Genomic DNA, 24,219 nt, shown 5'->3' with positions numbered 1-24,219 from the left:
TTCCCTCCAGGCTACGTTGCACTTCCTTATCCCGGGCTTTAGGAGTAGCTAAGTGGATGTAGGTCCATCTTCCCTGTCCTCACACCCCACAGAATCACCTTGAGGGTACATAGAGCCACCAGCTTTGATTTGATTTTGAATTTGATTTTGGTGAAGGTGTGAAATAGCTCTCTGTGCTGTGTATAGTACTTCTGTTGACTGAGCAAATTATTATCTCTAACTTGTAGAAACTTTAATTGCCCTTCTCTGTTGGCTGCTTCAAAAAATTCAAGTTTCTGTTTCTTCATTTTAAAGTCTTTTGTAAAGTATCTTAATTCCATTGCAGATACAGAAAAGACACTGTGTGCACATATCTGGATGTGAGACAAATCTTATTTGTCTGTTCCTATGTGCAATTCACAGGGGCCATGTCCTGCTCATCGGCAGATCCCCAACTGCCAAACCTTTTTGTGCTCGTTAGCTGTGTGGGAGTGTCTGTGCGTGTCTGACAGTGCACACACTGTTCACCTGAGCTGGTGTGCATCTTTCAGAGGTAGAATCACAGGCCAGTGACTGTGGCACATGCCATCATCATCTTCCATATGGATTTATAGAGAAAATATGGAGAACATCCAACCATATATGGCTGCACATCCAGGGCCTACCCTGCTGGTGGGCAGTTCAAGGTCACATATATTCATATATTCATGCACAATGAGTGCAGAGCCAAGGTTTATGTGCAGAGCTGGACAGGCTGCAGGAATTCCACCCCAACAGCTCTGCTGGGGCCCTGATGCAGCTGCTCTTGTTTCATTGGGTTTGGGGGGAATTCACACACGTGGGCACAAACTACTTGGGCACAGAGACACATGTGGATAATTGCCAGTAGCACAAGAATTTCCTCAGCTCTGGGCACGCTTTTCCCCACACATCCACGCACTCACCTTGCCACGGTCCTTTGGAACATACACAACCTCTGTTCACAAAAGTGTTTCCACTCCCTTGTCCTTCACATGGACACACATGTGTGTGCACACACACCACTTCCCATTCCTCACACACATCTGCCCCCAACACACAGACACACCTGATGTCCCTCTGCCTGGTTTCAGCTGGGACAGAGTTCATTTCTTCTCAATAGCTGATTTGGTGCTGTGTTTTGGATTCAGAATGAGAATGGTGTTGATAACATATTGATGTTTTGGTTCTTGCTAAGTTGTGTTTATCCTAAGTCAAGAACTCCTTTTTTCTTATTTGTGTCTCATGCTCTGCCAGTGAGGAGAAACAAACTGGGAGGGAGCATAGCCGGGACAGGTGACCCGAACTGGCCAAAGGGATATTATTCCACACCATGGAATGTCATGCCAAATATATATATAAACTGGGGGAGTTACTGGAAGGGGTCGACCTGGCTTCGGGAAGGGTGGGGGGCCTGGCTTCAATCAGCAAGTGGTAAGCAGCTGTATTGGTTTTTTATTTGTTCTTTTCCCTTTTTATTATCATAATTATTATCATTTACCATTATTATTGCATTTTACTTTGTTTTCAATTATTAAACTGTTCTCATCTCAACCTTCAAGTTTAACTTTTGACTCTCCCGTGCGCGCTCCCGCCCCGCTCCCCGCACGGCTCCCGCAGCGCTCCCTTGCGCGCTCTCGGCGCGCCCCGCCCCGTGCGCGCTCCCGCGCGGGCGGGCGGGGCCGCGCTGCCCCCCCCGTTGCCACAGCGACGGGCCCGGTGCCGCAGCCGCACCTGCGCCTGCGCCGCCGCCCCCGGTGCCGGTGCCGCCGGTCAGTGCCGGCCCCGCGGGGCGCCCGCGGTGCTTCGGGCGGGGGCAGAGGCGGACCGGGCTCGGGCTGAGCAGGTGAGGCGGCTGAGGGGCGGCCGAGGGGCTGCGGCGCGCTGTGCCCTCCGCCCCGGGCCGGCTGAGGGGGCGGCGGCGCCATCGCGACCCCCGGGGTTGGGCGTGGGGCGGGAGAGCGGCATCGCCGCGCCGGGAGGGGGCTGAAGCCTTTCCGCCCTCACATGCACCACCGAGGGACCCTCCCGGGGGGCGGCGGGCGGGGGATGTCGCGTTAGGCGGGGCTGCCGCGGGCCCGGGTCCTGCGCCGGCCGGAGGAGCCGCTCCCCGGGGCGGGGGGGATGTGCCGGCGGCGGGGAGCGATCGGATCCCCCCCCTCGGCCGCCACCCACCCTCCGGGGCCGCGGTCCGAGAGCCCCCCGGGCCGGTCAGACCCCCCGGGCTCCGGGGCCGTTGCGGGACAGCGAACAGCGCGGCGGGTGCGGCCCCGGGCCGGTGCGCCTGGTGCTGGCGCTGGACCAGAGCGCCTCCTGAGAGCATCGGGGGCTCCGTGCCGGTCAGTGGAGCACGGAGGATGCGGGGGCTGCCCTGCCCCTCGCTGCACCCCCTGTCTGTCCGTTTGTCCCGGCTCGGGGGCAAGGACGTGTCTGTATTTCTGTCTGTGCCCGTCGCCCGCCCAGCTCAGCTCAGGTCTGGTGGGGCCGCTGCCCCCGCCCGCGCCCACCGGGGCGGGTGTGACACCGCATCCTCCGCACCCTTCGCGGGCTCCTTTTGCTCTCGCTCCTTTTCACTTCAAAAAGTGACAACAGTGTCGCCTCCATTAGTAGCACGGGGCCTGCAGAGGGCTGGACGGGTGGGTCGTGTACGTTTTGGAGTGGGTAGGGAATAACCTTGGTTTGAGAGGAGGAGGTTTTTCCTTCCGAGGAGAACGCCTGTCGCTTGTGGATATGGCAGCGGAGAAGTGCAGGGCGTCCTCAGACACGGAGATGCTTCCAGACGCAGTTTCCCTACGCAGGACATAGGGTGGGACAGCGGGGAGGAAGGAGGGGCCCTTCCCGCCCTGGACAGCAGGGAATGCTCCTGAGTTTGCCTTGGTAAATTGGGTAAAGCCGAGACAGTGACGGTAAATATGAACACGGGCTGAGGCAGCGCCGAGGGTGGAATTGTCCATTTTGATCTGCATTGCAGGTGCATAGGAAGCATCCAGGGTACTTGTTGGCTTTGCTTAGATGGTAAGATGCTTAAGCTTAAAAAGCTTTATTGGTGCTTTTGCAATATAAATAATACTCCTTAATTAAAAAATAAAAAGAGGAATGGATGTGGCTGTAAATACAGTGCCTTTTCCTGTATAACTTGCTCATTGGCAAATGTAATTCTGTAGTGCTTTATTATGACTGAACCTCTGGGAGACAAACATTTATGCTCTTAAACTGCACATCACTTTTTGGTTTGACAATTTAAAGCAAGTGCTTTATAAAGAGATAATGGCTGACTTGTAATGTTGTTAATTTTTCAAGCTTTTGGTTGTACTGGGATTCCAGCAGTTCTTGTTAGTGAAACAACAAAGATCAGAAGGTCATAATAGAGGAAAGTATTGGCTGCTTAAGTAGAAGAAAAAGAATATTGGCTGAACTGATGCATGAACACTTGTTTTCATCCTGTTGTCATACTTCTCCTTAATATATTTGTAAAGTTTCGTCCCTCATGCCCATAGAGAAGACCCAGGTCTCATGACCAATCTAGATGCTCTGTGTAGTTTTCAGTCCAGTAGTTGTTGGAAACTCTGGAACAGCAATCATTTCACTCCTGATGGTTGTTTCCTTCACATCAGATTTCAGATGTAGCCACGTATTTTCAGGACTTTTAAATGATTTTTTAAAGTGCATTTTGTAACTTGAGTTACAAAAATCACCCGGTCCCTATAATTCAAGAGGCTGTAGGTGTTAAGGGCAATATATTTGTTCATCCAGTTCTACCACATTAGTCAACTGCAGTAGGCAGGAGACAAACTCCTCAGTGCTGTTATTCCAGAATGTGGATCCTAGTGTAAAGTAAAATATTTATTGAACATTATAAACAGAATAATAGAAGGAATGCATTGTAATAAACTAGTTTGCAAGTTTACTTTTGCTACTGTGTTAGACTTTGATTTTTAGGTGTCTCCTTTCTGTTTAGTGGTTTAAAGTAGCTGTGAAGGATTGCTTTTATATCCTCAGAATTCACAATGTGTTGGGTAAACACAGAATACTATTATGTAACATCTTTTTACTCGAGTTCATGTTTAACCTCATTTTTCGTAGTAAAGTTTAAAAAGGTAGCAGTTACCGTTTATTTTGTACAGAGAATAGACATCATCTTTTTGAAAATTTATGGTGCTTAAGAATTATTTTGCTGACAAGTGACACTTTGTGTATATATTGATGTACATCTGCCTGTTAGTAACTAAAAGTGGTGGCGTTTGTTGAGCAGCAGTTTACCGAAAATCCAGCAGTCAAATAACTTGATGCTTTAGGGGAAATGGTTCAGTATAGGACGTAGTTTTTTTTCTTACTGCTGGTTTAGAAAGCAAAACCACTGCTGAAGGAAGGAAAATCTAGGGATTGTGGTGTTGAAGAAAGAGAGGTGCTTTGTTCTCCTGCAGCCTGGTTCATGTTGCAGCAGCACAGGGTGAAACCTGGAGTGGCTGTGAGGGGTTGAACAGCACAGACACAACTCCTGGTGGGGCTGCCAGGCTACTGTTCCTGACAGGGACGTGCTGCAATGAACCAACCTTGTGTAACCACAGCCAGGACTCCCAGGAGGGTCTGGCAGAGCCTGTGGGTCCCTGGGAACACGGTCCGAGGTGTCCAGGACCCGGATGGGGCTGAGGTGGGAGGGTGCCCTTTGTTCAGGCACAAACGATATCACCAGGGCTCTGCTTTCCTCTGCTGAAACAAACCCTCCCCTCCCTTCTTGTGCACTAATCTAATGTATATCTGAAAAGCATATGAAGATGGCAAATAGTGCATCGAGTAGAGCCAAGTTGGAATGTTAGTCTCTGATTACTCTGTGCTGTCCCTCACCTCCAATTCCTTCACCTGCTTGAGGACACCTGGCATCTTTTTCCTGTCTGGCTGTAGGATCTTCAATGAGTCTGGGCCTGATCCATCTCTGTGCTCATTTTTAAGTGATGTAAAAAATGTCTTCCTCTAAACCGGGATGTCCAACAGTGTGATAAAGGGTGTTAGTCTGTCTCCATGAGATCAGCGAATAATTTAATCTAATAATGTTTACAGTTATATACCAGGTCATTTTTCCCGGTGATGTTAAGGAGCACGATACTACAAATGGGAGCAGTAGATTTGTTTACTGCTAGAATTTAGAAGCATGACAAAATATTGCTGAAAACAATGTCCTCAGAGTGTATTGGAACTTCTGCAAGCTGTTTGTTGGGGTGTTTTTAAATAATCATTTAAAAAAGCCATTTCTTTGTATTGCTGTTTCTTTCCTTCTACTGAGGAACATGTTTGTTCTCACTTCACTCCAAGAAAACCTTTGTTTTGTGTTTAAAATATGAAAAATACATTGCTGCTTGTTGGTTTAAACTGTTTGATTGAGAGCCGGGATTTAAGATCAGTGTTATTTAAAAACAATGGTGGACTGAAAACTGTTAAATGTCATGGCTTTTCCCTGAACAGAATGGTGGCTGCCTCCAGAAAGGCTGAAAATATGCCAGGGAACAGTAGCTCCCTGTAATCCGAGCCGGTGCCCGGAGGGAGGGCACAAAAGGCACAGCAGATCGCATTTCTGTGGAGCAGAGGTGCCGAACTCGGGAAGAGTCTATGTGTGGGGAAAACCGTGGGAATTATGTCAGTAGTAGAAGTGTGCCTGTTTGCTTTCCATCTTCAGGAAAGCTTGATTTAAGCTGCATAGCTTTATTGTCTCAGTCTAAGATACCTGGGTTATGTAAGGGAGGGTATAAAGCACCTCTGTTTGGAATCCTTTGTCTTGGCATCCTGTTTAATACACAAACAAAATCTTGCTTAAGAAAGGACTTGGCTATAGGTCATCACCACTACCAGATTTCCTTCATCAGCAGCTCTCAAAACCTTTAGCAAAGTGGAGACCAATTTTTGTATGTTCGATCATAGTTGCTGTTCTAAAATAATAAAAATCGATGGCTTATGAAACAGCACCACAAAATGCATTAGAGGAAAGTGTCTCCTCGGCCTGTCACACTTGCCTGGAAATAGTTGTGCAGTTCTGTAGAGTTGCTGTTAAAATAGCTGCTCTCTGTAAATGAGCTCTCAGGACAGATTGATTTAGCTTGCTGTAAGGCTTCAGTGCCTTCTGCTGTGTTTCACAAATATTCCAGGTAAACTCTGAAAATCACCATTTCTGCGTTTAGGAATTCCATGCAGTAGGAGCTCAGCTGAGTGCCTGGAGCTGGTGCTGCAGCAGGAAGCAGTTCTGCCTGTCCCACCCCCCTGACCTGCTTTCAGATTTTATTTTTTATTTTTATTTTTTGCACCTTCCTCAGGCATTTCCAGTGCTGAAAATGAACCCATCACCTGAAAACAAGCAGCAGAAAAGCCTGTTTGTTTTCAGATGCACCAGTTCCCTGACCTGGTTCACTGAATGACCAGGAAGGTGGGTTTGGAGCATTTCAGAGATGCAACACTAAATTCTACCTCGGTGTACATGAGTGGGGCGGGTGAGAGAAAGTCACATCTGGGCTGGGTAGTAAAATAGTCACACGTCTGTGTGATGGTGGGTTATTGTCCTGTTGGGGGAGGGGGAAATGCCCAACCAAGTCACTTACTTGAAACCAGCTCAGTAATTCTTCTGGTTTGTGTTTCAGCAAGCTTCAGAAAGGACAAATTTTTAAATTACATGAATGCATTTTCTTCAAGTTCTGGTGCAAGTTACACATTACTGATCATAGCATATAAAATAAAAAGAGGACACACAGCATTCATAAGTGAGTATTTTGATATCTGAAAAAAGCCCTTGGCTGTTCCATAGTATGGTGTGATTTCTAAGCATGACTCTGGAGTTATACTTAGCAGATCCTTGTACCCAAACCTCCCACAGCCCACCTTGCCAGCTTAAGTCCTGAGTCAGCTTTAACTGAAGCTGAAGAACTTTTTTCGAAGTCATTAAGAAAATAGAATCGGGCTCGATTTTATGTGTAACATTTGATACTGTGTTAGTCTGGGAGAACTGAATATTAATTTTCTTGTCATTCTCCTTCTGACAAAAGAAATTGGTTTACTAGAAAGACTAACAGAATCACAGAATATTCTGAGTTGTAAGGGACCCACAGGATCATCAAATGTGTCTGCAGTTTTGTGACTGCCTCATTGTGATTGGGATGGAATCTGTGTCCTGTGGCTTTGATGGAGGTTATATGAAAATAAACTATTTTATCCTCTGAATATAAGGGGTGAATAAAATAGAAGAGCCATTCATCAGGAGCATGTGCTAGAGAGCAGAAGAGAAGAAACCTGTTCCTCTACATGACAGTGTAGCCTTGCTCATGAGGGCTTTTATGGTCACTTTAAACAAATTATTACATGACTTCATCATTGTTAAAGGGGTTCTTCTGAAGCAGTCAGTGTAATTTAGGTATCACCTTCTTTGTTTCCCTGAAGTGAATTAGGCCCAAATTGGGTCATTTTCAGAGCTTTCTATTTGTTCCTGATGGCTGTACAGGCACACCCCTGGATACCCTGGTATGGGTCACAGTAATTGTGTCTGTATGAAATGCCACTGCAGGGACATTTGGTTTGGTTCTCTAATAGTCTCTGTCACGGTAGTAATTTTAGCGTCTGATTACTTTTAGTCTCTTCCATTGTGACAGCTCCAGGGGTGAGTGGTCTCAAGGACAGAGAAAGCTCCATGTGAGCTATTCCTGTCAGTCCTGATCCAGGTGCACAGTCAGGCCTGTGAGTGGTCGGCAAGTTCTGAGCAAAGTACCAGCTGGTTCATTTGGAGCATCCACAATTAAATCATTCCTACCAGGACGGCGTCCACTTCATTATTCTTCCCGCTGCCACACCAGCTGCTGTAGGAGTAACAAAAAACCATCTCTTACTAAAGTAACCTGTAATTCCAGGGATGTTCAGAGATTCACTGTAAAGAATCTACAGAATCTCTGATCAGAAAATGATGGGGAAGCCAGGCAGAGAAACCACTGAGTAAAAGAGCATCAAAAGCAGTAGAAATGGAAAAGGAGCTGAGAAAGCGAAATTATGTCCTTCCTCTGGGGGACAGTGGCACAGTTCCTTCATCCCCTCCATTGTCTCCAGGAAAGAACTACTAATTTTAGTTGGCTTAAAACACACAGACAAAAAGAACATGAGAACAAGTTATTGGGTCAGTAATGGTGTGTGAGCGTTGTTACATTTTAACGCAGAAGGCAGAGGAGGAAGGAGATAAAGGGATAGAGGTGTTGCTGCAAGAGGTGCTGGTTACTGGTAAGGGGGCACTGGAGAAGGGGAGGGATGTCCAGAGCTGGATGTGTAGGCCAAGCAATTGTCTCAAAAGCTTGATTTAGCAATGCTTGACCAGTTGAAGTGGTTTAATCTGATGCACAGGTGAATGAGAGTTGAACAGAAATCTGAAACTGTGAACAGGCTGGTACTAAACTGTGTTATTGCTGGATTATGTCAGCAGTGGTGTCACAGAATCAGTTGGGGGGGGAGTTAAAGCAAATGTCTAAGCAGAAAGGTAGCCAAGCCCTTGAGTTGGGTGTGGAGATTGCAGGGTCTCCTTTGTTATGTCCTTTGAAAGGAGCTGAGCAAACACTTTGGGAAGGGCATATGTCTGGAGATGGAGAGCTGATTTAAGCAAAGAACAGAGTGACTCTCAGCTGGGCATTTCAGCATTAGAGCTGTGTTACTTAGAAATGCTTGGTCAGTTCAGTGGCAATCTTTAAAATGGGGACTGGCTAAAACTTTGAAGATTCTTCTGAGGAGACTCCTGTGTCCTTATTTAGTTCTTGGAATTTTATTTTGTTTTGCAAACAAATGGCATTTTGGCAGCTTTTGTCACATTTGGAGGGGGCACTGGCCAGATAGCAGTTGAGAGGAAAATGCCTGCCTCCCATACACGTTCCAAGGAGATTTGAATATGTGTTGGTAGAGAGCTAGAGCAGCTGCTCAGGTGATGGTCACCCCATCCCTGTAAAAAGAGGTGTTTGTGTTCTGTTTGGTGGATACCAAACAGGAATGAAAACGTTAAATAACTGCGTTGTTTGGGCTTCGTTCCAGTAGCTTCCCTTGGACTGTGTGTGAGGTCAGAGATGAGCATCTCCCTCCTCCTATCTTGCAGCAGGGTATGGAGATGCTCTGATTTTATGCAAAGGCACCTGATATGCAGCCAGATGCTCATTGCCTTGAAACATTTTGAACTCTCTCCAAATACTTAAGATCAGAAAAGGCCTGGAGCTTTCACATCCTCTGCAAGGCAAGATGTGGCTCTTCAAAAGTTAGCGCCTGTTTATGGTGAGCACGTAAAGAAGTTGCATTGAAAGCTCTTATTTAATATTTTTCCTTTTCCATTTACAATTTATTTATTTTTGTTCCTTTTTGAAGGGAACGTGCAATTGTAAAACAGACAGCATTTTCAAGGTGAGCTTACAGGAATGATAATTTAAGTTCCCTTCTCCGCTTTACTGGAAGATGAGGGCTTAGGTAGGTGCAGTCAGGATTAAGTGTTGCATTTAATGTTCCCAAGGGAATTTTGTTTGACTCATTCCATTTGTTCCTTCTTGGCTATATTCATGAGAAATTATGAATTTGGGGGAGTTGAATCTCAATCTTTAAGAGCTATATTTGGAAACATTTGGTGGTGTGGTGGTCCTGAAAAATGAGAAATTGGGGATGTCTTAAGGGTGGAATGCAGTGTACTGTCTGGGTAAAGCCTGTGGAGCTGTGGCAGGTTGGACACTATTGGTGTTTAGGGCCAGTCCTGCTGCCAAAGAGTTGTGTCCCCATCACCACTGAATGCTGCAGTGCCCCTTAAATGTTTTATCATCCTTCCCAAATGCCACGTGCATTCCCAGGGGACTTTGCCAAGCTCTGCATTGCACTGTTCCTTCCCTATACCAACATAGCAAGCTTTTTTTTTTAAGTTGCTTTGGAGACAAGGGTAAAGGGGGGAGAACCATAGTGACCTGACTTTGTGTGATGTGTGCAGTCCCAGGTTCTTCCCAGCACTGGCAACATTTATCTGAGGGATCCAGGTGGAGCCTGGCTGCTTTGGGAGCTGTCCCACGATTTCCATGGTGGGAGGTGAAGATTGCTCCTCTGGGCTATAAAGGGCACTGATGACTTCTGCATTTTGCTGTTTCTCTTGTGCTTTTTGAGCTTCTTGTTTCAGAGAGCCCAAGATGAAATTACCTTAGTGCAGTCCCAGGACTGGTCTGTAGGATTCCCTCTTGGAAACCCCAATGGGAGATGCACCTGAAGAGATTTTATTTTTTCTTTAGCCTGACCCCTCCCAAGACCATGTTTTCTGTCAGATCTCAGCTCCCCCTGGGAGCAGTTGTTGGATGTGATTTGTGGCTCTTCACATTACATACCAAGAATCAGCAGGTTGAGAGTTGTTAAGGAACTGGGAGTAGCTGTAAATCCCACTAACCAACCTCCCTGGAATATAGGTTTTTCTTGATTAAGAATCCCTTCTGAGCCTCTGTGTCAGAGCTCCAGCTCTGGCTTTATTCTGCTGTCATACCCAGTGGGTCAGAGTGGGCATTTAAGAATTGGGATGATTCCGTAAAGCTCCCGTCTGTCTGAAGTCAGCTTTGCAAGCAAGATGGTGTCACTTTGAAAATGTACCACAGCTGAAATATCATCAATCCTTAGAATGAATGGTGCCCCACAGTAACTGCTGTAACTGTGGATCCATCCCCCTTCAAACAGCTCCCTGACACTGTGGGCAGCGATGGGGTGTCCCGGGCTAGGGATGGCAGTCACAGCTCGGGTGAGCTAGTTCAGAGCCATAAAAAAGATCCTGCATGCACAACTCGGTTTATTTCTTGTTTAGCCACCCGAGAAACCTCTTTTTAGAATGTCTTTGGTCCATAATTTTTGCTTGTTTGCTAACAATGGTGATTGTGAAAGGACCGGTTCCCTCAACAAAGCACAGTTGGCACCACTTCCCACATTCCTGGGCACTGAACTTTGATCTCTGTTACAAGGTAACCAAGAGCTGTTTGGCTGTTGCACAGAAATGGATTCCTTAAGCATCTTCTGCACCTTTATTTTTTTACAAACAAATATTTGTTTCTGTAGGGATAATTCAGTAGAAGACATGTCATTTCAGGTCACAGGTGAAATCAGGAATGCTCTGTGTGTATGTGAGTTCCACACCATACCCCAGGGGCTTTAGTGCATTCCCAAGGTGCAGGAGCACAGAGTTGGGTTCTTTTGGGGAATAAAAGTATAGGGTTAAATGCAGGGCTGTGTTATGATTATGAATAACAAAAGCACATTACTTTCTCTGAGCTTATGCTCTGCCAGTTTTAAACTGCTAGAAACAAATTTTTGTCATAAAACTACATACCAAAAAGAGCCCAGTGGAAAACATTTGCCATGCCAAGGCAAGCCTGTTAAGGCCCATCTTGTGCACATCATGTGGACATGGATGCAATGCCATTGCAGGTGGTTGTCCAGGCAACAGCAGTCCTGACTCTTCACTTACCTTTGTAACCTAATTACTGGAATGGTTTTTCAAGACTGTGCTTATAATGGAATTTAGCCTTTCCTACTGTAACCATTGTTGCCTCATCAGGAGCAGTGGGAACGCTGGCAGCACAGGGATCCTCAGGGATGCCTCTCAGCACTGTACAGTTACCCATTTCTGTCTTTGAGCACTCATGGAGCCAAGGCCTGGTTTTATAAAGCTGTTCCACAAGGAGAACCCAATGATGTAACAGGTTTCCATGTACTCCTAACATGAGCAAGAAAAATCTGTTTGGTTTCTCTTTGAATGAAACATTGTCCTTGTCAGTTTTCTTGTTCCCTGTTGTGGTTGGTGCAGGACCAATCCTGCTCCAGTGCAGCTGAGGAAATGCAGCAGCAGCCAGAGCTTCCCTTGTGCAGGTTCCCTCGTGGCAGCCACATCCATGGCAGTGCCACCAGCCTGACTGTGCTGGTGCATTTTAGTGCTTTCTTCTGTGCTCTTGTCAGAGACATTACCAATCCCTGTGTCCCTGGAGGTAAGTGGAAACCCCCTAGTAAGGCAGGGACATACTAACCCATTCCTTGGAACTCCACTTTTAACTTGTAACAGGATTAATGACTTAGACTGTCTGACGTTAATCCCTTAAATGTGTTAACTCCAAACAAATGAGTTCCCTGTGCTGCTCTGGCCTAGGGTATAATTAGGCTTTCAGTCAACATAGAGCACTTCTAATCAAAATAGTCCTGAAACTGAAAAACCTTTTGTGGCATTTGCTGATGACACATCAGTGCATTACCAGTAGAACTCAGCCATTCCTGCTGATCCTGGCAGAGCGAGGATCTCCATATGGGCAAGGTAACTCGCCATGACAGTTCCATGTGTGTTCCCTGGCAGGGTGACTGTGGATCACAATGGCCACCTCAACCCTGGAGAACCAGCTGCAGAGTGCCCAGAAGAACCTGCTGTTCCTGCAGCGAGAACATTCCAACACCCTGAAGGGGCTGCACGCGGAGCTGCGCCGGCTGCAGCAGCACTGCACAGGTACCCTGGGGGGGGAGGGTGCCCCTGCCCATTCCTGCTCCAGTCCTTTCCCAGAAATGGAATAACTGTTTCACTACTTCAGCAGTGAAACCTCAGCAGCAAAGCTGATAGTTTGGCTGTTTTACACATTTGTTACTTGGCAGTGGATCTTGCTTTGGGGTGGTGGGAAGAGATAGTTCAGTGTTTACTAAGTCTGTCACTGTAAATCTGCTCACCAGGCAGTGTATGGGGTATGGGACCAGGTATGGGGTTTGTGGTGATGTTCTAACAAAAATAAACAACTTTTCTCCTCAGATCTAACCTATGAGCTGACCGTAAAGAGTTCGGACTGGTCAGGTAAGGAATACATGGCATTTTTCTTGTAATGTTCATGTTCAATTTCCTCATCTTTCTCACCATCTTTATTTTTTCTTTTATAAGTAAGTGAGGTACTTTGCACTGGGATGTTGGACTTTATAAATTCTAAAGGTGTAATAAGGGTAGTTTTCTACTTTCCAGACTTATTGTTATTTATGAAGTAAACGTCACAAGTTCTTTACCAAGGTCACACAGGAAAACTGCGAAAGAGCCAGGAATAGAGTGTGGAAGTGCTGACTCCACTAGACAGTCAGTTCCCTGTGTGCTATATGGGAACACAGGACACAAATTTTAGGAGCAGAAGAGTGAAACTATTTTTAAAAATTAGCTGAGCTGGTGTTGTAATTACACCACACCACAAAGTTTTTATTTTTTTATATATATGTGTGTATATATATATATATACACACATATATATATATTATATGCACACATATATACACACTAGATCCTAGTTATTTTATATATATTATGTTAACAACAGGTGAAGCACAGGAATAAAATACTCCCTGAGAGTAACCTCTCGGATCAGGGACTGTGTGGGATGGGTATTAGCTGAACTTAGTCTTTTGGATTCCCTTTAAGTCTTTGGGATGGCAAGAGGAACCCTATTGCACTGTTTTACATAGTGGCTGTTGTTAATGTGAAACACTTCTGCTTTTCCTGTTCTTGTAGAAAGTGGTAGTTCACGAAGTGATGAACTCAAAAGTAAGTGCAAAAATCTTGAAGCTCAGCTGAAAATCAAAGAGGCTGAAAATAGTGAATTATTGAAAGAACTTGAACAAAAGAACGCGATGATAATGGTGCTGGAAAACACTATTAAAGAAAGAGAAAAGAAGTATTTGGAAGAGTTAAAAATGAAAAGCCATAAGCTCAACATGTTGTCCAGTGAACTGGAGCAGAGAGCGAGCACGATCGCTTTCCTGACCTCTCAGCTGCACGCGACCAAGAAGAAGCTGATGAGCGCCAGCGGGACTTCAGAGGGGACCCCGTCTGGCAGCCCCGTGTTGTCCAGCTATAAACCATCCCCTCCCAAAGACAAACTGCCCGACACTCCGCGGCGCAGGATGAAGAAGAGCCTGTCGACCCCGCTGAACCCCGAGTTCGAAGAGGCCTACAGAATAGGGTCGGAGAGCAGGAAGCTGGTGCTGCGGGAGCCTGTGGATGCCATGCCCGATCCCACGCCGTTCCTGTTGGCCAGGGAGACAGCAGAGGTGCATCTGATCAAGGAGAGGCCGCTGGTTATTCCACCGATCGCTTCGGATCGTGCGCCCGGGGAGTCGCACAGCCCGGCCCGGGAGAAGCCGCACAAGGCGCACATCGGGGTGGCCCATCGCATCCACCACGTCGCGCCCTCCCAGGCCCAGCCCGAGGTGGAAACGCTGGCAGTGGATCAGGTCCATGGAAGCAAAGTGGTCAGAAAGCACTCGGGGACAGACAGAACTGTCTGAGTACACCATGGAAACGCTGTTCTGTGCTGGTTGTGCACTGTGATCCTGTAGGGTGAATAGCACCTGCGGTGAAGTTTCTTTTGATGCCCCATGCATGCCAAACTCCTTCCAGGTACATCATTAATACATTTTGCTCCTCTAACGAAACCTCCTAGGACTGTGTTCATATGGCAAGGTATATAACCACTCCATGCTGTGGCCAAATCGGGGGGACCTGACCGCTTGCTTCCGAGCGCTGCTCCCTTTAGTGTAACTGCACATGTGGACAGAGGCACGGGCTGCGTTAGTGAGCGATGGCAGAGAACAACCTGCACTCAGACCTCAGCCCCACGTGTGGCTGTGAACATGTGACCTGTCAGAGGTTCTGTTGTCGTCACCGTGTACGTGAGCACGACATACCCACCACTGAGCTCCGTGGCAGCCGCTCTCGCAGCAGCACTGAAAGCTGTGCACATGTACGTTCACTTTAATGACCTAAGGACATCCCCAGAGTCCCAGCAAGCACTACTTGATTAATCCTAAATACTTTGGTTTGTGGCTTTAAGTAAAATATGGGTGGGGGAAGCACCATTTAAAGGGTTAACGACCCTCATAGAAAGAGTATGAACACTGGGTTGTTTGGGGGGGTTAGTTTGGTTTTGGGGTTGGTTTTTTTTAATCAAATGGCTTCATGACACATTTTATGCTAGTCAGTACACTGCACTTGTAGCACCTTCCGTATGGCTCAGAGCTCCTTTTCCAGGGAGGAAATGTAACTGGCTATCCAATATGGAAATGGTTCTTTATGCTCTAACCTGCACTTTTTTGTAAAGGGATTATTTTTGTTTCCTAAAGACCTTAGTCTTGTTCTGGGCATCATCAGACAGTGCTGGCTGCTGCCAGCTTAGAAACCTGAGCTGCCCCTCTAAAATGTGAGTATTTACTTGTAAGCGATGTAACCAATTCATACAGGAGAACCTGGCATCCTTGACTTCTGTCCTTGTGGATTGGGATGGACTTGCCTTGCACTTGCCCAGATTCCCCTACTCCTTTCTAGTAAGCAGCAGGTAAACCCAACAGCTGTTAGACTACTTGATTCTTTTTTATTATTTTTTTTCCTAGGAAAGAAAGGCATACTGGGAGCTGGGAGGATATGTAATTTGGGGAAAGGAGCACAAGTTTGACCATTTTTCTTACATTCTGATCAGCACCTCCAGCTCACCTCTGCTTCACTCTTGTCTGCAGCCTCTGAGTAGGACCAGCAAGAAACATTGGCTCCCAAATGCTGCTAAGCTTATGATGTGCCTTTAAAAATTTGGAACGCGTATTCTCTGTGACAGCTGACGAAGGCTCCCTGCCTGCCCTGTCCCCACCCCTTGCCAGCTGTAGTCTGCCCCTCCTAAGCTTTTTCTGCAGCTGTGTTGGTGTGTGTCTCCCTCCGGAGCCTTGGGCCCCTGTCGGTGTCCCTGGAGAGGCACTGGCAGGATGGCCAAGCTGTTCCCCCAGTGTGGTACCGCTGGAATCCTTCGCAGCATGACCCTCCCAGCAGGGCTGATCCCAGTCGGAGGGTGTGGCCTCCCCACCCCTCTGTGCCCTCCGTCACTCGCTGTCCCAAAGCCCCAGACCCGCCTCAGCATTGCGCCTTGCTGGCTCGGTGGTAGGAATTTGTTTCACAAGTGGTGGGGAGGGATAGGGGAAAGCTGTGTCCTTGGAAAAGGGTGGGCTAAACCAAGTTTGTTCCTCTGAGGTTTACTGTTTTTACGTGTATTGCATTAACCAGCAGCGGGTTTGGTTACTTTCGTTGTTGTCACCATATTTTTATGGTGATCTGTTGTATGAGTGACCTGCTTGTTGGAGGCTGGTGGGAGGCACCGCTTCCAGGCGCCACAGAAGTGATGCTTTGGGCAATTAAAGACATTTCTTACAACCATCCAGGCAAACCTTAGTCTTTGTGTGTGTGAGACCAACTTATTCCCTCTTCTATATCCACAGACTAGCTTGGAGCCTTTTCAAAAGGAAACACAAGTTACAAAAAGCACTTTCCTCTTCAAATGTATTTATTTGGAGTATAATACAACCAAGCTAAGTAATACTATTTAAAGTCAAGTGTGCCTAAGTGAACATGGCCCCACATCCTTGCTGCTGAATCTCTGCCTGGGTTGAGGGTCTTCTCCCTGCCCCTCTAAAGGGTTGGATTCTGGGGGAAGAGTGTACTGCCTACTTCAGCTGTCACTCTGCATTCAAGGTGAGACAAACACCTTGAAGGACCCAGTGGGAAATGTGCCTCGTGGTGTAAAGATCAGCTTCAAACACGAGGCCGAAGCCCATCGCGTTCCTTCGCATGGACGTTGTGTACACGGGGGTCCGGAGCGTGTTCTGAAAGAGCAGGGAGGGGACAAGGACACTGAGTAGTGCCTGAGGTACTGCCTGGAACTGGGAACAGGAAGGGCCTTGAGGAGAGATGACTGTCTTCAGAAATTCACTTTTTTGTTAGAGGTCTTAAATATCCAAAGCCCAGAAACTGTAAATGTCCTTTATCTCATTAACTGGGGATGGGACATGATTGAAAGAGTAGGGGAGTGTGAGAGTGTCCCAAGATACCTGTCCCAAAGTGCCTGAAAAGAGGCAACAAAAACATCAAAACCCTTTAGAAAAGAAAAACCATAGCAATGGGTAATGGAAGGAGAAGTGTTCAGGGGCTGCCAGCTGTGGAGATGTGACAACTGAGTGGCCACCGTGTCCCCAAGGAGCCGTACCTGCAGTCGGAGCCTGTGTGCTTCCGTGGGGATTATCTTCAGGATGGGCAGCTCCACCACTGGCACACGGGGCTTGCTTTGGATAAGGCAGCCTTGCTCCATGTCCCAGTCTGCTCCTTCCAGGAACAGACCAGAAACAAAGCAGCCTGTGAAGGCAGAAAATGCAGCATTTGTGTAAACTGAGCTACTAGAAAAGAACAGTTTAAGCCAGGTGTTCCTGCAGTCCCTGTCCTGGGCATTCCAGTCATCACAAACACACTGCTCTTCAAGTTGCACCTGCACAGGGTGAGTTACCTGTGGCGTTTGTTTTTACCATCCATCTGTATTAGGAAATCAAATTAAATTGTCTCAGTTGCACTACACACGTTAAACAGTCCCAGGAATAAATCTTATTTGCCACCTTCCAATTGCTCAAGTCCCAGAGAGCTTTGTAACCCCAGGCCTGCTCCTTGGATCACTGACAGCAGGTGAAGGGTTGGGACAGTTGTTCTGGTACAAATACCGAGTACAACATTGATGAAGAAGTACAGCATTGATTGAGAATGATCCAGGTAAGCTGCTGAGGGGACTTTAAAACCGCAAGTTAAATTTGACAAAAACAATGGGACTTTTTTCCTTCCTCTGTTGAGAGCCTTGCTTAGCTGTCCCTTATACCCAGAGTTTGTTATTAGAGCATTGCTAGTCATAGAAAGTCATAAAGAGATACTTACACAATAAATGATACATAGTTATAGTCAGTTTTTGTTTAAATATATTTCAGTATATTATTTGTGGTGTGAATAGATCTTTATAAACCTGCTGGGATTGGTAATGTTTCAGGCATTAGGAAATCAGGGTGTGTATATTTATAGGGAGCAAGCAAGGGAGAGGAGTAAGTTCAAATCCCTGCCTGTGCGTGGGAAGAGCTGGAGAGAGAAAATGGTGCTTCTTGCACTCAGAGGCTCTGCAGGAACCAGAACCCAGCTAATTCCCAGCTGGAGATCATGTGGGCTGTGAAATGCAAACCCAGGGGTACGTCTGCTGAGGTGTAACCAAAGTAACTCACTCTCTCTCACCAATTAACTACTTTATTCATATTTTTGCCAAATAATTGTAAAAACACTTACCCTGAGTAGACCCCTCGTCAGTGATTTCTTCTGCTGTCCTGAACTTGGTTACCTCTGTGTAGAGTGTAGAGTGATCCAGGGGCCACCTGTTTTTCCTGCAGGTGGCTTGAACAAGAGCTGTCAGGTAGGATTCGGGAATGTGGAGGCCCGACAGCCACATCACCGGGGGCTCACACTCATTAACCTGCAGTCACAGAAGGGGCCAGAGCTCTGAAAGGTGAGCCGGGGGGGGAGTCTGCCTGGCAACCACAGTCACACAATGATGGGCACTAGTTCAAGGCACTTACCTAAAGCAGTGAGTGTTCACTGCCTTCTGCACCAACCTGCACAGCACATTGTGCAGATTAACAAAACAAAAAGCTTTCTGGAGGCACTTGCTTACCCAGCTGGAGTACTGGTTATACCGATCTTGAAAGAAAATAATCCAATTTCCAAGTGTTTTGAGTGTGTCGGGAGCCAACCGCCGCCAGATGCCGGGAATCTGCCCATTGAAGAGAGCCTGAGCCACATCATCCAGTTCACTGCTCATTCCAACTTCCCCAGCCAAGGCCTGGAAAGACAGTGCAGTTCTGAGTGCCAGCCTGGGGCAGGAAAAGCCCAGCTGGTTCCATCGAGGTGCTGTGGTTCTACTTACCCGTTGTAGCTCAGCCAGTGACTTTCCCATTCGAACGATCAGCTTATTAAAACGCTCCAGTTCCTGCAGCAGCACCACAGTCGTAGGGGAGATGTTTGTGCCAAAATTTTTCCGTATGTGGTCAAGATCAAATACTTGGGGTAATTTGTTTTCTATATCCTTGGCAATGTTTGCAATATATTCATCTCGACTAATTCCTGCACCAGTTTCACCTGCAGCCAAAAAGTTTAAGTGAGGCTCTGTATCGACCACCCATTCCGTGATTAATTCTCTGAGAGAAGGTTGAGTGGAGTCACCTTTTGGCATCAGTCTCTGATGCTGCTGTGACATTTGCCCACCAGACTCCCTGCATGTCTCCAGTTGTGCCTCTGGGCATGCACTGAGCCATTTCCAGGCTGGCAGGGCAGAGCTGTGCTGTGCCTTTGCTCACTTCCCAGTCCCACTGTCCTGCTCCCTCTGCTCCCCGAGGCCGGGACACAGCCGCCCTTTCCCTGGGATCACTCCCCACACACACAGGGTCACAGGGTGCCGTGGCGTGGCTGGTGTGTCAGTCTCCAGGGCACAGCCATGATTTCTTATTTACCAACCCAGTTCATTCAGAACACACCTGTTTGGGGTTGCAGCTCCAGCAGGTGAGCCCACATATCCCGCACCGCCTGCGTGTAATACCCGATCTCGGCGTTGGCATGGAGTCCAAGCACCTCTGGAGGGTTGGAAAGCGGCAGAGCTTCTATGGCCTCTGGAATACAACCACATGGGCTCTGTGAGCCCACATTCACCAGGCACAGAGAACAACACAGCAATTTTGTTACTGCTCTGCATGGAAAAAATCAAATGCTAGAGCCGGTGTTGAGCAACTCACGGAGTGAATAAACACTTTAAACACACCCAGACCCCCCCCCAGAAATGTATCACTTAACAAAATTAACCTGCTGCTTAACTGAGGATTTGTGTTTTGGTTTTTTTTAAAAGAACTGAGGAGCTCACTGATAAGATCACATTCCAAAGGGCAGCTCATATAAAGCATTGGATTATAAGACTGCAATCCATACCCTGGCAGTGCCTGGTGTTCCATTCAACTTCTCATATGCAGCAATGGATGTATGGAGAGGATGGATACTGGAAGGAGACTTAATGCTAATGTACGTGGCAGGAAAAGCATTTCTTACCAACAAAGTCATCTTTGCCAGTCCCTTGTGGAATTTTATAATCAACCTTGTCGTTTTTATAGAAGTGAAACACCTGGAAAGTGTCGAACAGGAAATCCCCCAGGTACTCGTCCATGTAGATGGTCAGGATGCGCCGGTCAAAGCTGTCGATGGCGCGCCCTCCGTACATGACCTGGAAAGCACGACATCAGTATCACAGCACTGGCTTTTGGAGCAGGAAATACAGCTTAGAAAAATCACTGAAAGGTCCAAAATACTCTTTGCTTTTGCAGCTGCTCTGGTGCAACACTGTCTCCCTTATGGATACCAAGGGATCTTCTCCAGCCCCTCTCAGGGGGACAGGCAGGAAGTATTTGGCCTTGGCCTGGACAGAGCTGCTCTGGGCACTCCTGATCACCCATCTTAGCCATTTATGTGCAGCAGTACCTTCCTGAGGTACTAGGTCATGCTCAGTTGGGATTAAGTGCTGCAAAGTAACAGTTTTCCTCAGGATTTCATGTCCCAGCAGCTGGACAGTGCAGTGCAGCTGCTACACAGTACATGGAGTCCTGCAGGAGCTTTGGGAACATCCCTTTGTACAGCTCCAGGGACACCCCACTGTGCCAATAACACTGTGCACTTGTGGTGCTCAGAACCTTTCAGCACAGGATCCCAAGGGCTCTCAAAATTAATTAAGCACTGTAACTCCCTGTTGTGCAGTTAGACACAGTGGCCCTATTTCCCTGAGACTGAGATTAAGGCCCTTGCTCGAGGTCTTAAACTGGAGTGTAAGCCTGCCCAGGAATGATTCCCAGCCAGCTTTACTTGATGCAGCCCATGCAGAGAGGAAACTTCATTTATTTGGATTCTTTTAGCACCAAGTGGCACTCTAGGCACTCACCTCCCCAATAAGATATTTGAGGCTGCTCCAAGGGATTTGATCATCATTTTGTTCAAAAGCTTTTGTCAAGTATGTGTTAAGGATTTCCATGCAGACCTAATAAAGTTGTTGGAACATGTGAGATAAGAAGATTCATAAATCAGATATAGATATGTATAGATTCTTTTTAATGTAGTTTTTGTTTGAAAACTAACAACTATTTCTTTCTGAAATAATTAAAAAGTTAACTAAAAATCATCCTAGGAAAAGAAACCCATGAGAGAGGCAACATAAACATGAAGGATTGGGAATTTAATTTTTAGTGGCTCAAATTGACATTATAGAAGATCAGGAGTCTACATGACTCCACAGAAGCAGGAAAAAAATACTAAGCAAAATCTAATTGTGAGAAAGGATTAAAACTGGATAAATTCTATGTTTTCAAAAGTAATCTGAGCTACTGAGGAATATAAGAGCCATTGTAATTGTTTTCTTACCTGGAAATCAGATTCATTAAAATCATACGGTACATTCCAGCCAACCTTTCCAAACTTCCTTCTCTCCTGAACCACAGCATGGAAAAATGCCAAGACATAGACTAAGGACTTAAAGGCAGGATGTGGGCACTGCTCTAAGGCTTCCTGGGGAATTTTGAAGTAGGTGGCTCTCATGTTCAGTTTCAGACCATTAGGTGGTTCTGTAACAACCTATCAAAATAATTAGGAAGCTATCAGTTTCTCGATAACTTGAGGAAAATAAGCTGTTAAGGTACCACATTAAGTAAGCTATACAATGCAAGCTTGAACATTTTAAGTGGCTTTCCAAGTTCCTGTCAATATGGATTTTTTCCTTAAGTAAAGACATGAAACAGAGCTTTTTAAGATTATCAAGGTAAACACACCTATGTAAAGAAAAATGTGATATTATTTTAGAAATACTCATGTTATTGGCAAGACATTATTTTTCCCATATCTGACAATCTAATTTTCTGAAATAGCAATACTTTACACATTTTGGTGTGTCTTATATCCCTACAGTAAAATGGCTTTATAGTCTTTAATATGGCTTTAATGCTGATCAAACTGCCAGAGGTTTTTTTCCAAAGTGCCGTTAAACCTCCATTCTCACTGGTCCTGTCAAGACCCACAAAGTGTGGATCTGCAGGCTTAAAGATCCACTCAGATCCCTTCAGCCCCACTGCTGGAAGAAAACAACCCAGAGCTGTGACTGCCCCAGAGCTCACAGGGGCTGGGTCTGTCACCCCACTGCCTTCCAAGCTGTGAAATGAAATAACGATGTTTACAGGACAGGTCACCACAGCAGCAGTAAAGCAGCCATGGAAAAGGACATTAGACCAGAATCATGGCTTGTGCCTTCAAAATAATCAGCTCAGCCTCTGGTGATAAATGCTGCAGCCTGAAGCAGCAGCTGGAAACCATTATCCTACTCCAATGTCTGCTCCACGGGCACGGCTGCCAGGCCTCAGTTCTGCACTGCAGCATCAGGGCTGACAGGGCTATTTCTGGCTCTCTGGATATTCCTCACTTGTGGCAGCATTTGAATCTAAAGAGCATTTGTCACATATCCAGGTGTACTCACAAACCTCTACTTCGAAATAACGGCTTCAGAAAAAAACTGAGCAGCTTTCACCCAAAGGAATCATCCCAGTAAGATAAACAGGATGATGAAAAAAGGATTTCGCTTATAAAGACAAAAAGTGAGTTCCTTAGCCCAGGTCAGGGTGCTGCACTTAGGTCAGGCATCCAGAGCCAGCCTTTTCTGCTGAGTACCAGTGGCAGGACATGGCCTCCTGACTGGGGTTTCCTCACTGCACAGTACCTTTAGGGCCTTCTGCAGGATTCCAACTGGGAAGCCTTTAATTGGGTCAGTTGTCAGCCAGAGGCGAAAGTCTGAGTGAGGCTCTGTAATCTTCTCCAGGGCCTTTTCCAGATGGATGAGCCACTTCACCAAGAGGTGACAGTTCTGCAGCATGAGCCATTCTCCTTGAACCACTGCCTCTTCCAGCATCTGCAAAGCAATCTGGAGAGAGGGAGAAACCATCTGTGAGTAACTCTCCCTTTACCCTGTGAGCAAACTGCCTCTGATGGGCTCGTGCAGTGGTTTTTCCTGCTGCAAGCACACTCAGCCTTTTAGTTTCAGCACTTACCAGAATGCTCCTTGCTGAGAACAGACCTTTTCCCATACCACAAGAAGTTGCTCTGAGATGTTTTTATTTCGTTAATTCTTTTTGAAATTAAAAGTCACTCAGAGCATTGAATTGTTCCCAAACAGCACAGGAGTGTTCATGGCCCAGGAGAAGGAGATCAGTCTAGGAATTGGTGGTCTAAATGAATCTGACAGGAGCTCGTCCACCGACTGAAATCATGGCAAATTCAGTCAGCTCTGAAGCTTTGGACATTCTGCCTTAACAGAATTTTGTCCATAACAAAAACAAAAGGCAGGAAAAGCAGCAGGATATCTTTTCAGTAACAAACACTGTGATTTCCAACCACCTCACATCCATACACAGAGCTCCAGCCACTGAAAGCCTTTGAAAGGCTGCAGAGTAGCATCTTTTCAGCTCAACAATTTTTTAAAAGCTGACAATCTGATTCTGGATCTACCTTCAGCCAAACCAGAACAGCAGCCAGTCAGCCAAATACCCCCTTTCGTTATTTCCAGACTGGCAAATGTGTGTCAGAACCATGAAGTAACTCCTTTTCAAATGGTGCAGACCTTTGTAAAGGAGATTTGATCAGTCCCAAAGCACTGGGAGCACAGCTTGCAATTCACAGAGTTGCTGCACATAGCACATTCCCACCCTCCCACCCAAGTTACCTTTTCTTGGCCTTGTCCCATGGCCAGGAATTTGAGTCTCTCTGCTGCAAACTCTGTCCTCTCAGCCAGTTTCATGAGGTCATTGACAGGATCAGAGCCAGGACTTAGGATAAAAACCACAGGTGAGAAAGGGCTGCTTTGCTGCAGGATGGCCTCGAAGCTGATCACAGGGGGCTGCACATACCTGGGAAGGGGAGAAGCCCAATAAGCTGCAACTTTTCACGGAGCAGCCTCTGTGTGGGAACAATGAACACGAACAGCAACACTCACCCCAGACTGCACATGGAAATCATTCAGACACCACTCCTGCTCTGCTGTTCAGGCACATTACAAAACCATTTACTGTGTGAAACCCCTGAGTGGTGTGGTTTGGATTTGAAAGAGGAGTGTGACTTACGTCTCCCCCATTGTCACTGTCACAAAGTCCGTGACCGCCCGATACATCCGGTCCACCCGGAAACACCGTAAAAGCAGGAGCTTCTGGAAGTCTGTGAGACTGTCCTGATACTGCATTGGGAATGGGGTCTGCTCCAGAGCATCTGTGTCATACCACTGGCAAGAAAAGATGGCAGACAAGGCA

General features: G+C 46.6%; 2 protein-coding genes across 4 annotated transcripts in view; one reads left to right on the top strand and one right to left on the bottom strand.

Annotated features, from left to right (window-relative positions):
* The first annotated feature begins 1,695 nt into the window (after nucleotides 1–1,695).
* On the top strand, nucleotides 1,696–16,207 carry CCDC92 (coiled-coil domain containing 92). Of its 2 annotated transcripts, none has more exons than XM_064675165.1 (4): nucleotides 1,696–1,843; nucleotides 12,344–12,490; nucleotides 12,785–12,826; nucleotides 13,523–16,207. In XM_064675165.1, exons 2-4 carry the CDS (start codon nucleotides 12,361–12,363, stop codon nucleotides 14,296–14,298), a joined length of 948 nt encoding a protein of 315 aa, XP_064531235.1. In that variant the 5' UTR covers nucleotides 1,696–1,843; nucleotides 12,344–12,360; the 3' UTR covers nucleotides 14,299–16,207. The 2 variants fall into 2 exon arrangements, with proteins under 2 accessions (XP_064531235.1, XP_064531236.1); XM_064675166.1 differs by lacking the exon at nucleotides 1,696–1,843 and adding an exon at nucleotides 6,333–6,740.
* Nucleotides 16,208–16,316: 109 nt separating this feature from the next.
* DNAH10 (dynein axonemal heavy chain 10) overlaps nucleotides 16,317–24,219 on the bottom strand; it is a 52,673-nt gene continuing 44,770 nt past the window's right edge. For both annotated transcript variants that reach the window (XM_064675145.1, XM_064675147.1), the window contains exons 67-78: nucleotides 24,037–24,191; nucleotides 23,640–23,823; nucleotides 22,641–22,841; nucleotides 21,299–21,508; nucleotides 20,823–20,918; nucleotides 19,943–20,114; nucleotides 19,381–19,512; nucleotides 18,774–18,985; nucleotides 18,522–18,689; nucleotides 18,140–18,323; nucleotides 17,034–17,179; nucleotides 16,317–16,653 (exon numbers count right to left, since the gene is read on the bottom strand). In XM_064675145.1, coding sequence (XP_064531215.1) covers nucleotides 16,507–16,653; nucleotides 17,034–17,179; nucleotides 18,140–18,323; nucleotides 18,522–18,689; nucleotides 18,774–18,985; nucleotides 19,381–19,512; nucleotides 19,943–20,114; nucleotides 20,823–20,918; nucleotides 21,299–21,508; nucleotides 22,641–22,841; nucleotides 23,640–23,823; nucleotides 24,037–24,191 — 2,007 coding nt within the window. In that variant the 3' untranslated portion in view covers nucleotides 16,317–16,506. The remainder of the gene's footprint in view (nucleotides 16,654–17,033; nucleotides 17,180–18,139; nucleotides 18,324–18,521; nucleotides 18,690–18,773; nucleotides 18,986–19,380; nucleotides 19,513–19,942; nucleotides 20,115–20,822; nucleotides 20,919–21,298; nucleotides 21,509–22,640; nucleotides 22,842–23,639; nucleotides 23,824–24,036; nucleotides 24,192–24,219) is intronic.

This window comes from Pseudopipra pipra, chromosome 18, assembly GCF_036250125.1.
Source record: "Pseudopipra pipra isolate bDixPip1 chromosome 18, bDixPip1.hap1, whole genome shotgun sequence".
Taxonomy (NCBI): Eukaryota; Metazoa; Chordata; class Aves; order Passeriformes; family Pipridae; genus Pseudopipra; species Pseudopipra pipra.
The sequence above is the reverse complement of the archived record's forward strand: the minus strand, read 5'-3'. Positions and strand labels throughout refer to the sequence as shown.